This window comes from Oncorhynchus nerka, linkage group LG19, assembly GCF_034236695.1.
Source record: "Oncorhynchus nerka isolate Pitt River linkage group LG19, Oner_Uvic_2.0, whole genome shotgun sequence".
In the NCBI taxonomy this organism is placed as follows: domain Eukaryota; kingdom Metazoa; phylum Chordata; class Actinopteri; order Salmoniformes; family Salmonidae; genus Oncorhynchus; species Oncorhynchus nerka.
Window position 1 is genome coordinate 49,078,646 of NC_088414.1, and position 15,727 is coordinate 49,094,372.

Consider the following 15,727-nt stretch of genomic DNA (forward strand, 5'->3'; position numbering starts at 1 on the left):
GAAATTAATGCATTGCTGGACTCTGTAACCAATGAATAGCTGATTGGACAGTGGCAAGACTTCCAGTTAGCTGATTGGACACTGGAAAGACTGACCTACCCGCTATGAGTGCGTGGAGCTCGTCATCAATGTTACGCACCCAACGCAGCAAGCAGCTGGTCCCCTGGGAGAGAGAGAGTAGTTCATATCAGAGAGAAAGAGAAGGAGACCTTGTATATTGAGATGAAGGACCCTAGGAATGATAAGAGAGAAGAAGAGAGGGATATATACAGTGTTGGTGGTAACATGTTACAGGCATCCTTCCTGACTCAGTTGCCGGAGAGGAAGGAAACTGCTCAGGGATTTCACCATGAGGCCAATGGTGACTTTAAAACAGTTACAGAAAACTGAGGATGGATCAACAACATTGTAGTTACTCCACAATACTAACGTAAAAGAAGAAAGCCTGTACAGAATAAAAAACATTCCAAAACACGCCTCCTGTTTGCAATAAGGCACTAAAGTAAAACAGGTTAAAAAAAAGTGACAGAGAAATGAACTTTATGTCCTGAATACAAAGTGGTATGTTTGGGGTCAATCCAACACACTTCATATGTTCAAACTGTCCAAGATGGAGGACAACATATCCTGGCAGACCTGATGGGGCCTTGAGGCAAATTTGTTAGCATGAGGAAAGACACCTCCATATAGGCCAATCAGAGCCACCTCCATATAGGCCAATCAGAGCCACCTACATAATAGGCCAATCAGATCCAACCTCCATATAGGCCAATCAGAGCCCCCGCCATATAGGCCAATCAGAGCCACCGCCATAATAGGCCAATCAGAGCCACCTCCATATAGGTCAATCAGAGCCACCTACATAATAGGTCAATCAGAGCCACCTACATAATAGGCCAATCAGAGCCACCTACATAATAGGCCAATCAGAGCCACCTCCATATAGGCCAATCAGAGCCACTTCCATATAGGCCAATCAGAGCCACCTCCATATAGGCCAATCAGAGCCACGTAAATTAGAGCCACCTCCATATAGGCCAATCAGAGCCACCTACATATAGGCCAATCAGAGCCACCTCCATATAGGCCAATCAGAGCCACCTCCATATAGGCCAATCAGAGCCACCGCCATATAGGCCAATCAGAGCCACCGCCATATAGGCCAATCAGAGCCACCGCCATATAGGCCAATCAGAGCCACCGCCATATAGGCCAATCAGAGCCACCTCCATATAGGCCAATCAGAGCCACCTCCATATAGGCCAATCAGAGCCACCTCCATATAGGCCAATCAGAGCCACCTCCATATAGGCCAATCAGAGCCACCTCCATATAGGCCAATCAGAGCCACCGCCATATAGGCCAATCAGAGCCACCGCCATATAGGCCAATCAGAGCCACCGTCATATAGGCCAATCAGAGCCACCGCCATATAGGCCAATCAGAGCCACCTCCATATAGGCCAATCAGAGCCACCGCCATATAGGCCAATCAGAGCCACCGCCATATAGGCCAATCAGAGCCACCGCCATATAGGCCAATCAGAGCCACCGCCATATAGGCCAATCAGAGCCACCTCCATATAGGCCAATCAGAGCCACCTCCATATAGGCCAATCAGAGCCACCTCCATATAGGCCAATCAGAGCCACCTCCATATAGGCCAATCAGAGCCACCGCCATATAGGCCAATCAGAGCCACCGCCATATAGGCCAATCAGAGCCACCGTCATATAGGCCAATCAGAGCCACCGCCATATAGGCCAATCAGAGCCACCTCCATATAGGCCAATCAGAGCCACCTCCATATAGGCCAATCAGAGCCACCTCCATATAGGCCAATCAGAGCCACCTCCATATAGGCCAATCAGAGCCACCTCCATATAGGCCAATCAGAGCCACCTCCATATAGGCCAATCAGAGCCACCTCCATATAGGCCAATCAGAGCCAACTCCATATAGGCCAATCAGAGCCACCTCCATATAGGCCAATCAGAGCCACGTAAATCAGAGCCACCTACATATAGGCCAATCAGAGCCACCTACATATAAGGCCAATCAGAGCCATTCTTTTTTTACCAAGTTACTCATGACCTGTAGATTTTGTGTGCCAAATTTGAAAAGTGTTACCAAACTCTGCTTGAGTTATTAGACCATGTCAAGCAAAGAAATGAAAAGAATGAGAACAGGTATCAGAATAACAGCTGTGAACCTCTAACTAGTACAGTAACTCATTCCTTTTCCCAGGGAGTAACACGTCATTAGTTACAGTTGGAAGACGTAAAAGAGTAATACGCAATATGACTTTTTAAAAAGTAACTAACACTGAATCTAGTGTTTACCTTGTATATAGAGACGAAGGACCCTAGGAAAGCCCCCAGCTGGAAGTTCTCTTTGTTGTAGAAGAGAGAGGGGAGGCGGGACGGCTTCGTGAAGACCTGGCGGAACGCTGAAGGAACCTTCAGACAACACTGGATCAGGTAGCCCACACTGAACATACGGATGAAGCCCTGGAAACATGAATATAACATTATTATAACCTTCAGACAACACTGGATCAGGTAGCCAACACTGAACATACGGATGAAGCCCTGGAAACATGAATATAACATTATTATAACGTCGTTACAACCTTCAGACGACACCGGATCAGGTAGCCATGGAAACCACATTAATACATTACGATTTCAGTTTCTAAACTGAGACGCAACATCACCAGACTTCTGGGAACGCTTGTGAAGCCAACCAGGCCGACCAGGCACACCAGGACAACCAAGACGACCAGGCACACCAGGACAACCAAGATGACCAGGACAACCAAGATGACCAGGCCGACCAGGCACACCAGGACAACCAAGATGACCAGGCACAACCAAGATGACCAGGCACACAAAGACAACCAAGATGACCAGGCCGACCAGGACCACCAAGATGACCAGGACAACCAGGCCGACCAGGCACACCAGGACAACCAGCCGACCAGGAGAACCAGGCCGACCAGGCACACCAGGACAACCAAGATGACCAGGCACACCAGGACAACCAAGATGACCAGGCACACCAGGACAACCAAGATGACCAGGACAACCAAGATGACCAGGACAACCAAGATGACCAGGACAACCAGGCCGACCAGGCATACCAGGACAACCAAGATGACCAGGACAACCAAGATGACCAGGACAACCAGGATGACCAGGACAACCAGGCCGACCAGGCACACCAGGACAACCAGGCCGACCAGGCACACCAGGACAACCAGGCCGACCAGGCACACCAGGACAACCAAGATGACCAGGCACACCAGGACAACCAAGATGACCAGGCACACCAGGACAAGCAAGATGACCAGGACGACCAGGCACACCAGGACAACCAAGATGACCAGGACAACCAAGATGACCAGGACAACCAAGATAACCAGGCACACCAGGACAACCAAGATGACCAGGACAACTAGGCACACCAGGACAACCAGGCCGACCAGGACAACCAGGCCGACCAGGACAACCAGGCCGACCAGGACGGGATTTGGGGTTAAAGTGAGAGAAATGAAACATTCTTCCTTAGTTGTTCATTGTCTCTCAATCTAAAGGCACATCTCTGATTAGAGCCAATGTCTTCAGTCGTGGAACATATTACTACTCCAGCCTTGTGAAACTGACAAAGACATGTTTTTATCTTCATATCGATGGAGTGCGTTGACGGCCTGCACACACACAGTTCAGCACGAGACAACCAGTAGAAAAGATGTGTTTCGGCGCACGGCGCTTATAGCTAGCCAACGTCGCCATGACAATCGCCTACAAGCATGATCTGAGATTTCTATTGGAGAAGCAGTTTCTGCCTATCTTCACACTGTACCGTCTTTCACAATAAACTTTATTGACCATCTACATGGAAATTCATTTTGTCAGCATACAAACACCCCCCTAGATAATGCACTATAGTCAGGGCTGTCAAATACCCAAGATAATACACTATAGTCCGGGCTGTCAAATACCCAAGATAATACACTATAGTCAGGGCTGTCAAATACCCCCAAGATAATACACTATAGTCAGGGCTGTCAAATACCCAAGATAATACACTATAGTCAGGGCTGTCAAATATCCCCAAGATAATACACTATAGTCAGAGCTGTCAAATATACCCAAGATAATACACTATAGTCAGGGCTGACAAATACCCAAGATAATACACTATAGTCCGGGCTGTCAAATACCCAAGATAATACACTATAGTCAGGGCTGTCAAATACCCCCAAGATAATACACTATAGTCAGGGCTGTCAAATACCCCCAAGATAATACACTATAGTCAGGGCTGTCAAATATCCCCAAGATAATACACTATAGTCAGGGCTGTCAAATACCCCCAAGATAATACACTATAGTCAGGGCTGTCAAATATCCCCAAGATAATACACTATAGTCAGGGCTGTCAAATACCCAAGATAATACACTATAGTCAGGGCTGTCAAATATCCCCAAGATAATACTGTATATAGCCCCTCTACTGTATGTAGCCTCTCTACTGTATATAGCCCCTCTACTGTATATAGCCCCTCTACTGTATATAGCCCCTCTACTGTATATAGCCCCTCTACTGTATATAGCCCCTCTACTGTATATACTGTATATAGCCCCTCTACTGTATATAGCCCCTCTACTGTATATAGCCCCTCTACTGTATATAGCCCCTCTACTGTATATAGCCCCTCTACTGTATATAGGATGATTTTTAAGCCTTGAGAATTGGATTGTGTTCGTGTGCCATTCAGAGGGTGAATTGACAAAAGACATCAGTGCCTTTGAACGGGGTAGTAGGTGTCACTGGTTTGTGTCAAGAACTGCAACGCTGCTGGGTTTTTCACACAATAGTTTCTGGTCTGTATCAAGAATGATTCACCACCTAAAAGACATCCAGCCAACTTGACACAACTGTGGGAAACATTGGAGTCAACATGGACCAGCATCCCTGTGGAACGCTTTCGACACCTTGTAGAGTCCATGCCCCGACAAAATGAGGCTGAGGGCAAGGGGGGGGGGCACCTTAATGTTTTGTACATTCAGTGTACAGTGCTGTGAAATGACTTGAAACTCCTCCCAGACTCAAGGGTTTATTCGGAGGACCCCAGAGAGCTCTTTTGATCTTGTCATAACGTGTTACCACACACCTGTATGTTTAAGACCAAACCAGACCCAGTTTCTGATCTTCATGGAAGGCTGGACCCTACCAAACCAGACCCAGTTTCTGATCTTCATGGAAGGCTGGACCCTACCAAACCAGACCCAGTTTCCGATCTTCATGGAAGGCTGGACCCTACCAAACCAGACCCAGTTTCTGATCTTCATGGAAGGCTGGACCCTACCAAACCAGACCCAGTTTCTGATCTTCATGGAAGGCTGGACCCTACCACACCAGACCCAGTTTCCGATCTTCATGGAAGGCTGGACCCTACCAAACCAGACCCAGTTTCTGATCTTCATGGAAGGCTGGACCTTACCAAACCAGACCCAGTTTCTGATCTTCATGGAAGGCTGGACCCAGTTGTCCTGGTAGTGACCAGGTATCTCACCTTGACACAGTAGACTATGCAGTTGTCCTGGTAGTAACCAGGTATCTCACCTTGACACAGTAGACTATGCAGTTGTCCTGGTAGTAACCAGGTATCTCACCTTGACACAGTAGACTATGCAGTTGTCCTGGTAGTGACCAGGTATCTCACCTTGACACAGTAGACTATGCAGTTGTCCTGGTAGTAACCAGGTATCTCACCTTGACACAGTAGACTATGCAGTTGTCCTGGTAGTAACCAGGTATCTCACCTTGACACAGTAGACTATGCAGTTGTCCTGGTAGTAACCAGGTATCTCACCTTGACACAGTAGACTATGCAGTTGTCCTGGTAGTGTTTACAGCATCGATGTCTGGGTCCATGCTTGCATCTGGAGACAGACAACACAGTCACTACAACTCTGTGTGTGTGCTTGCTTGTAATTGCTACTGTGTGTGTGTGTGTGTGTGCTTGCTTGTAATTGCTACTGTGTGTGTGTGTGTGTGTGTGTGTGTGTGTGTGTGTGTGTGTGTGTGCTTGCTTGTAATTGCTACTGTGTGTGTGTGTGTGTGTGTGTGTGTGTGTGTGTGTGTGTCCTCACATAGATTCTAGCAGTCTCCTGGTGAGGGTGATGAGGGACTTCCTGCCGGATGCGGGGCTTCCTGTTGACCTCTGTGACTCTGTGTTGACGGATGTCTCCGGGGGTTGTGGATAGCTGTGCTCGGACAGGTTGGAGTGTGTTGGAATCTCCTCCTTCCCAACGATGAACCTGGGGAGGAACGCAATCACAACAGTAGAGATATATATATATATAGAAAGATAGATAAACACTTCCCCTAACCTCTAGCTATAACGGTAGTAGTACGCTAGTATAAACACCATGGGACCACGCAGCCGTCATACCGCTCAGTAAGGAGACGCGTTCTGTCTCCCTCCATCTCCCCACGATCCCCCTCGGCCCTCCATCTCCCCACGGCCTCCCCCTCGGCCCTCCATCTCCCCACGATCTCCCCCTCGGCCCTCCATCTCCCCCTCTGCCCTACATCTCCCCCCACGATCTCCACCCCACGATCTCCCCTCGGCCCTCCATCTCCCCCCTCGGCCCTCCATCTCCCCCTCCATCTCCCCCATCGCCCTCCATCTCCACCCCACGATCTCCCCCTCGGCCTCCATCTCCCCCTCCATCTCCCCCTCGGCCCTCCATCTCCCCCTCGGCCCTCCATCTCCCCCTCGGCCCTCCATCTCCCACGATCTCCCTCCTCGGCCCTCCATCTCCCCACGATCTCCCCCCTCGGCCCTCCATCTCCCCACGATCTCCCCTCGGCCCTCCATCTCCCCCCACGATCTCCCCTCGGCCCTCCATCTCCCCCCACGGCCTCCCCCACGGCCCTCCATCTCCACCCCACGAACTCCCCCTCGGCCCTCCATCTCCCCACGATCTCCCCCTCGGCCCTCCATCTCCCCACGGCCTCCCCCACGGCCCTCCAACTCCCCCACGGCCTCCCCCACGGCCCTCCATCTCCACCCCACGGCCTCCCCCACGGCCCTCCATCTCCACCCACGATCTCCCCCTTGGCCCCCCATCTCCCCACGATCTCCCCACGGCCCCCATCTCCACCCGATCCCCCTCGACCCTCCATCCCCCGATCCCCCTCGGCCCTCCATCTCCACCCCACGATCCCCCTCGGCCCTCCATCTCCACCCCACGATCTCCCCCCTCGGCCCTCCATCTCCCCACGATCTCCACCCCACGATCTCCCCCTCGGCCCTACATCTCCCCACGATCTCCCCTCGGCCCTCCATCTCCCCTTCGGGGCATCCACCTCCCCCTTGGGCATCCACCTCACCCTCCACCTCCCCCCTCTGCCATATTGAGAAGCGTCCCAAAGCTGAAGAGGTGAATATTATCGAAGGTGTAGGGGCTAATTATAATCTTTGACTGAGCCAGCTGAGATAGTCTTTAGAGCGATGTGGTATCCAACATGGCCACCATATGTTTGGAGATGGTACAGGTTCATATGGAAGCCTTACTTGAGCGCTGAGAAGGAGAATCCTTTAAGTCCATCTTTACTCCTGAAGAAGAACATGTAAAGAGATGCTGTCATACAGAACAGCAGAACCTGGAGAGAGAGAGGTGGGAGAGAGAGAGAGAGAGAGGTGGGGAGAGAGAGAGAGCGAGAGAGGTGGGGAGAGAGAGAGAGAGAGGGGAGAGAGAGAGAGAGGGGTGGGGAGAGAGAGAGAGAGAGAGAGGGGAGAGAGATAGAGAGGGGTGGGGAGAGAGAGAGAGAGAGGTGGGGAGAGAGAGAGAGAGGGTTGGGGGAGAGAGAGAGAGAGAGGGGGAGAGAGAGAGAGAGGTGGGGAGAGAGAGAGAGAGAGGGGAGAGAGAGAGATGGGGAGAGAGAGAGAGGTGGGGAGAGAGAGGTGGGGAGAGAGAGAGAGAGGGAGAGAGAGAGAGAGAGGTGGGGAGAGAGAGGGAGAGAGGTGGGGAGAGAGAGGAGAGAGAGGTGGGGGAGAGAGAGAGAGGTGGGTAGAGAGAGAGAGGTGGGGAGAGAGAGAGAGGTGGGGAGAGAGAGAAAGAGAGGTGGGGAGAGAGAGAGAGAGGTGGGGAGAGAGAGAGAGAGAGGTGGGGAGAGAGAGAGAGAGAGGTGGGGAGAGAGAGAGAGAGAGAGAGGTGGGGAGAGAGAGAGAGGTGGGGAGAGAGAGAGAGGGGTGGGGAGAGAGAGAGAGGGTGGGAGAGAGAGAGAGAGGGGTGGAGAGAGAGAGAGGTGGGGAGAGAGAGAGGGTGGGGAGAGAGAGAGAGGTGGGGAGAGAGAGAAAGAGGTGGGGAGAGAGAGAGAGGTGGGGGAGAGAGAGAGAGAGAGGTGGGGAGGGGGAGAGGTGGGGGGAGAGAGAGAGAGGTGGGGAGAGAGAGAGAGAGGTGGGGGAGAGAGAGAGAGAGGTGGGGAGAGAGAGAGAGAGAGAGAGGTGGGGAGAGAGAGAGAGAGAGAGAGGTGGGGAGAGAGAGAGAGAGGTGGGGGAGAGAGAGAGGTGGGGAGAGAGAGAGAGAGGTGGGGAGAGAGAGAGAGAGGTGGGGAGAGAGAGAGAGAGGTGGGGAGAGAGAGAGAGAGCGAGAGAGAGAGAGAGGTGGGGAGAGAGAGAGAGAGAGAGGGGTGGGGAGAGAGAGAGAGAGAGAGGGTGGGGAGAGAGAGAGAGGTGGGGGGAGAGAGAGAGAGGTGGGGGAGAGAGAGAGGTGGGGGGAGAGAGGTGGAGAGAGAGAGAGAGGTGGGGAGAGAGAGAGAGAGGTGGGGAGAGAGAGAGAGAGAGAGAGGTGGGGAGAGAGAGAGAGAGAGGTGGGGAGAGAGAGAGGTGGGGAGAGAGAGAGAGAGAGCGGTGGAGAGAGAGAGGTGGGGGAGAGAGAGAGGTGGGGGAGAGAGAGAGAGGTGGGGGAGAGAGAGAGAGGTGGGGAGAGAGAGAGAGAGAGGTGGGGAGAGAGAGAGAGAGAGGTGGGGAGAGAGAGAGAGAGAGGTGGGGAGAGAGAGAGGTGGGGAGAGAGAGAGAGAGAGAGAGAGAGGTGGGGAGAGAGAGAGAGAGGTGGGGAGAGAGAGAGAGAGCGAGAGAGAGAGAGAGGTGGGGAGAGAGAGAGAGAGAGAGGGGTGGGGAGAGAGAGAGAGAGAGGGTGGGGAGAGAGAGAGGGGGGGAGAGAGAGAGGTGGGGGAGAGAGGTGGAGAGAGAGAGAGAGGTGGGGAGAGAGAGAGAGAGAGAGAGGTGGGGAGAGAGAGAGAGAGAGGTGGGGAGAGAGAGAGAGAGAGAGAGGTGGGGAGAGGTGGGGAGAGAGAGAGAGGTGGGGGGAGAGAGAGAGAGGTGGGGGAGAGAGAGAGAGAGAGTGAGATTCAATTAAAGGACTGACACATCCCTCACACTTTCAATCCTCAAACTACATCCTCCCTCCTTCTCCCCCCTAAATCCATCCATCCTCCCGCCTCTATCCATCCATCCATCCTCTCTCCTCCATCCATCCTCCCGCCATCCATCCATCCATCCATCCATCCATCCATCCATCCATCCATCCATCCACCTCCTCCTCCCCCTAAATCCATCCATCCATCCTCTCTCCTCCATCCATCCTCCTCCTCCTCCCCCTAAATCCATCCATCCCTCCCTCCCTCCCTCCCTCCCTCCCTCCATCCATCCATCCATTCTCCCCATTCATCCTTCCTCCCTCCTCCATCCATCCATCCATCCATCCTCCCTCCCTCCCTCCCTCCTCCCTCCTCCTCCATCCATCCTCCCTCCCTCCCTCCCTCCATCCCTCCTCCCTCCTCCCTCCCTCCCTCCTCCATCCATCCTCCCTCCCTCCCTCCCTCCCTCCCTCCCTCCCTCCCTCCCTCCCCTCCCTCCCTCCTCCCCTCCTCCTCCATCCATCCTCCCTCCCTCCCTCCCTCCTACCTCCCCGTGTTTGAGGGGGTTGACAATGCCTCGTGTGACAGCCATACGGAACAAGGTCTCTGTCGCCTAGGAAACAAAACACACACAAAGAATAGTTATTCACATGTATGTCTGCCCGCCCACATTCTCATCATATGATCTCAGTGTAACAGCAGGGCTGTAACAAGTAGAGAGGTGGTCAGAAGAGGTACAGGTCTCTTACCAGGTTGGCCATGTAGATCGTCAGCAGACCTCTCCTACAAGAAAACACATAACACATAATGATTAAACCTGTGGAGAGAAAACAGGGGAGGAGAGGAGAGAGGAGAAAAGAGGGGGGAGGAGAGGGGAAAAGGGAAGAAAAGAGGGGGAGGAGAGGGGAAAAGGGAAGAAAAGAGGGGGAGGAGAGGGGAAAAGGGAAGAAAAGAGGGGGAGGAGAGGGGAAAAGGGAAGAAAAGAGGGGGAGGAGAGGGGAAAAGGGAAGAAAAGAGGGGGAGGAGAGGGAAAAGGGAAGAAAAGAGGGGGAGGAGAGGGGAAAAGGGAAGAAAAGAGGGGGAGGAGAAGGGACAGGAGAAAAGAGGAGAGAAGAAAGTTGAAAAGGGAAGAGAGGAGGAGAAAAGAGGGGAGAGGAGGGAAATAAGGAGAAAAGGGAAGAGAAAAGGGAAGAGAGGGGAAAAGAGGGGAGAGGAGAGGACAGGAGAAATGGGGAGAGAGGAGACGGGAAAAGAGGATTGGAAAAAGGGAAGAGGGGGGATGAGAGCGTAGAGGAGAAAATGGGAGGGGAGGGGAGAAAATAGGTTACCTGCTCTTGCGTTCCATGAGGATAGAGATGTAAGAGGCAGGTAGAGCTGCTCCGAACCCAGCGGACCAGGAGGTGAAGCCACCCAGCAGTTTCCTAACACACACCAAACAAGATAACAACATATCTGAAGTCTTATCTGACACAGCCTGGCCCCTTCTAGTACACTATGGACTTCACCCTCTACACCCTACTGGGCCAAAGGACAGAGACGGCTTCAAAGCCCTCTGATTGGCTATCAGGTCAGGCCACTCAAGGACTCTGTGTGTGTGTGTGTGTGGCTGTGTGTGGCTGTGTGTGTGTGGCTGTGTGTGGCTGTGTGTGTGTGTGTGTGTGTGTGTGTGTGTGTGTGTGTGTGTGTGTGTGTGTGTGTGTGTGTGTGGCTGTGTGTGTGTGTGTGGCTGTGTGTGTGTGTGTGGCTGTGTGTGTGTGTGTGGCTGTGTGTGTGTGTGTGTGTCTGTGTGTGTGTGTGTGTGGCTGTGTGTGTGTGTGTGGCTGTGTGTGTGTGTGCGTGGCTGTGCGTGGCTGTGTGTGTGTGTGTGTGTGTGTGTGTGTGTGGCTGTGTGTGTGCGTGGCTGTGTGTGTGTGTGTGTGTGTGTGTGTGTGTGTGTGTGTGTGTGTGGTGTGTGTGTGTGGCTGTGTGTGTGTGTGTGTGTGTGTGTGTGTGTGTGTGTGTGTGTGTGTGTGTGTGTGTGTGTGTGTGTGTGTGTGTGTGTGTGTGTGTGGCTGTGTGTGTGTGTGGCTGTGTGTGTGTGTGCGTGTGTGTGTGTGCGTGTGTGCGTGTGTGTGTGTGCGTGGCTGTGTGTGTGTGGCTGTGCGTGTGTGTGGCTGTGTGTGTGTGTGTGTGGCTGTGTGTGGCTGTGTGTGTGTGGCTGTGTGTGGCTGTGTGTGTGTGTGTGTGTGTGTGTGTGTGTGTGTGTGTGTGTGTGTGTGCTGTGTGTGTGTGTGTGGCTGTGTGTGTGTGTGTGGCTGTGTGTGTGTGTGTGGCTGTGTGTGTGTGTGTGGCTGTGTGTGTGTGTGTGTGGCTGTGTGTGTGTGTGTGTGGCTGTGTGTGTGTGTGTGTGTGTGTGTGTGTGCGTGGCTGTGTGTGCGTGTGTGTGTGTGTGTGTGTGTGTGTGTGGCTGTGTGTGTGTGTGGCTGTGTGTGTGTGTGTGTGTGTGTGGCTGTGTGTGTGTGTGTGGCTGTGTGTGTGCTGTGTGTGTGTGTGTGTGTGTGTGTGTGTGTGTGTGTGTGTGTGTGTGTGTGTGTGTGGCTGTGTGTGTGTGTGTGTGTGTGTGGCTGTGTGTGTGTGTGGCTGTGTGTGTGTGCGTGTGTGTGTGTGCGTGTGTGCGTGTGTGTGTGTGCGTGGCTGTGTGTGTGTGGCTGTGCGTGTGTGTGGCTGTGTGTGTGTGTGTGAGGCTGTGTGTGTGTGTGTGTGGCTGTGTGTGTGTGTGTGTGTGTGTGTGTGTGTGTGTGTGCTGCGTGGCTGCGTGTGTGTGGCTGTGTGTGTGTGTGTGTGTGTGTGTGTGTGTGTGTGTGTGTGTGTGTGTGTGTGTGTGTGTGTGTGTGTGTGTGTGTGTGTGTGTGTGTGTGTGTGTGTGTGTGTGTTACCTGAGGATGCAGAAGAAGGCGATGTAGAGTCCCCCATTAGCGGTGAGGAAGGACGTGGACTGAAGGATCTCAGGGAGGAGTCTCTTCAGATAATACTCCTTCTTCCTCCTCCGCAGGATGGCTGCTATCTACACACACACACACACACACACACACACACACACACACACACACACACACACACACACACACTTGAGTTCAGGAAGTCAACATCAAATTGAACAAATGCAAACAACAGTGGGAGCAGTTTAAACTAGCCTGACCGTCCAGGGTCAGAACAGGTCAACTAGCCTTACCGCCCAGAACAGGTCAGCTAGCCTGACCGTCCAGAGTCAGAACAGGTCAACTAGCCTTACCGTCCAGGGTCAGAACAGGTCAACTAGCCTTACCGTCCAGGGTCAGAACAGATCAACTAGCCTTACCGTCCAGGGTCAGAACAGGTCAACTAGCCTTACCGCCCAGAACAGGTCAACTAGCCTGACCGTCCAGGGTCAGAACAGGTCAACTAGCCTTACCGTCCAGGGTCAGAACAGGTCAACTAGCCTTACCGTCCAGGGTCAGAACAGGTCAACTAGCCTTACCGTCCAGGGTCAGAACAGGTCAACTAGCCTTACCGTCCAGGGTCAGAACAGGTCAACTAGCCTTACCGTCCAGGGTCAGAACAGGTCGACTAGCCTTACCGTCCAGGGTCAGAACAGGTCAACTAGCCTTACCGTCCAGGGTCAGAACAGGTCAACTAGCCGTACCGTCCAGGGTCAGAACAGGTCAACTAGCCTTACCGTCCAGGGTCAGAACAGGTCAACTAGCCTTACCGTCCAGGGTCAGAACAGGTCAACTAGCCTTACCGTCCAGGGTCAGAACAGGTCAACTAGCCTTACTGCCCAGAACAGGTCAACTAGCCTTACCGTCCAGGGTCAGAACAGGTCAACTAGCCTTACCGTCCAGGGTCAGAACAGGTCAACTAGCCTTAGAGGGACAAGAAAGAGAGAGGAGACAGTAACAGGGACAATGGAAGAGAGAGGAGACAGTAACAGGGACAATGGAAGAGAGAGGAGACAGTAAGAGGGACAAATGGAAAGAGAGAGGAGACAGTAAGAGGAACAATGAAAGAGAGAGGAGACAGAGTAAGAGGGACAATGAAAGAGGAGACAGAGTAAGAGGGACAATGAAAGAGAGGAGACAGAGTAAGAGGGACACATGGAGAGAGAGGAGACAGTAAGAGGAACAATGAAAGAGAGAGGAGACAGTAAGAGGAACAATGAAAGAGAGAGGAGACAGAGTAAGAGGGACAATGAAAGAGAGGAGACAGTAAGAGGGACACATGGAGAGAGAGGAGACAGTAAGAGGAACAATGAAAGAGAGAGGAGACAGTAAGAGGAACAAATGGAGAGAGAGGAGACAGTAAGAGGGACAAATGGAGAGAGAGGAGACAGTAAGAGGAACAATGAAAGAGAGAGGAGACAGAGTAAGAGGGACACATGGAGAGAGAGGAGACAGTAAGAGGAACAATGAAAGAGAGAGGAGACAGTAAGAGGAACAATGAAAGAGAGAGGAGACAGAGTAAGAGGGACAATGAAAGAGAGGAGACAGTAAGAGGGACACATGGAGAGAGAGGAGACAGTAAGAGGAACAAATGGAGAGAGAGGAGACAGTAAGAGGGACAAATGGAGAGAGAGGAGACAGTAAGAGGGACACATGGAGAGAGAGGAGACAGTAAGAGGGACACATGGAGAGAGAGGAGACAGTAAGAGGGACACATGGAGAGAGAGGAGACAGAGTAAGAGGGACAAATGGAGAGAGAGGAGACAGAGTAAGAGGGACACATGGAGAGAGAGGAGACAGTAAGAGGGACACATGGAGAGAGAGGAGACAGTAAGAGGGACAAATGGAGAGAGAGGAGACAGTAAGAGGAACAAATGGAGAGAGAGGAGACAGTAAGAGGATGACAGATGGTGTCTAGTAGTATAATAAGCCTCTTAGTTCACCAGACAGAACTCCACATGTAGGTTACTGTAGTATAGGTTACTGTAGGTTACTGTGGGTTACTGTAGTGTACTGTGGGTTACTGTGGTGTACTGTAGTGTACTGTAGTGTACTGTAGGTTACTGTGGGTTACTGTGGTGTACTGTGGGTTACTGTAGTATAGGTTACTGTAGGTTACTGTGGGTTACTGTAGTGTACTGTGGGTTACTGTAGTGTAATGTAGTTTACTGTGGGTTACTGTAGTATAGGTTACTGTGGGTTACTGTAGTGTAGGTTACTGTAGGTTACTGTAGGTTACTGTAGGTTACTGTGGGTTACTGTAGGTTACTGTAGGTTACTGTAGGTTACTGTGGGTTACTGTGGGTTACTGTAGGTTACTGTGGTTTACTGTGGGTTACTGTGGGTTACTGTAGGTTACTGTGGGTTACTGTAGTATAGATTACTGTAGGTTACTGTGGGTTACTGTAGTATAGGTTACTGTGGGTTACTGTGGGTTACTGTGGGTTACTGTAGTATAGGTTACTGTGGGTTACTGTGGGTTACTGTAGGTTACTGTGGGTTACTGTAGTATAGGTTACTGTGGGTTACTGTGGGTTACTGTAGTATAGGTTACTGTGGGTTACTGTAGTAGAGGTTACTGTGGGTTACTGTAGTGTAGGTTACTGTGGGTTACTGTGGGTTACTGTAGTATGGGTTACTGTGGGTTACTGTAGGTTACTGTGGGTTACTGTAGTATAGGTTACTGTGGGTTACTGTGGGTTACTGTGGGTTACTGTAGTATAGGTTACTGTGGGTTACTGTGGGTTACTGTAGTATAGGTTACTGTAGGTTACTGTAGTATAGGTTACTGTGGGTTACTGTAGGTTACTGTAGTGTACTGTAGTATAGGTTACTGTAGTATAGGTTACTGTAGTATAGGTTACTGTAGTGTACTGTATGTTACTGTAGTGTACTTGCTACTGTGGTGTAGTGTGCCGTAGAGTACTTGCTATCAGGTCTGGAATTTCATGATTTTAGGGTCAAGGCCATTTGGCCTTCAAGGAGGTTCCCAACATGCAGGGCAACGAGGCCATCTGCCAGGGCAACGAGGCCATCTGCCAGGGCAACGAGGCCATCTGCCAGGGCACCGAGGCCATCTGCCAGGGCAACGAGGCCATCTGCCAGGGCACCGAGGCCATCTGCCAGGGCAACGAGGCCATCTGCCAGGGCAACGAGGCCATCTGCCAGGGCAACGAGGCCATCTGCCAGGGCAACGAGGCCATCTGCCAGGGCAACGAGGCCATGGTGTTCAGACCATAGGAATGTTAATAGTATTCTTGTATAGACACTTCCTCATATGCCATTGAAACCAGTATTTCTCATGTTCTATAATTGTACAGCAGCCAAAGACAC

At 51.8% G+C, this 15,727-nt stretch overlaps 1 protein-coding gene across 1 annotated transcript in view; it reads right to left on the bottom strand.

Moving 5' to 3' along the window:
• tmem135 (transmembrane protein 135) overlaps window positions 1-15,727 on the bottom strand; it is a 37,136-nt gene that overhangs the window by 8,586 nt on the left and 12,823 nt on the right. The window contains 9 exon segments of the mRNA XM_065005009.1: window positions 100-163; window positions 2,342-2,509; window positions 5,881-5,950; window positions 6,161-6,328; window positions 7,591-7,679; window positions 9,985-10,050; window positions 10,187-10,220; window positions 10,766-10,858; window positions 12,353-12,480. Of these exon segments, the coding sequence (XP_064861081.1) occupies window positions 100-163; window positions 2,342-2,509; window positions 5,881-5,950; window positions 6,161-6,328; window positions 7,591-7,679; window positions 9,985-10,050; window positions 10,187-10,220; window positions 10,766-10,858; window positions 12,353-12,480 (880 nt within the window).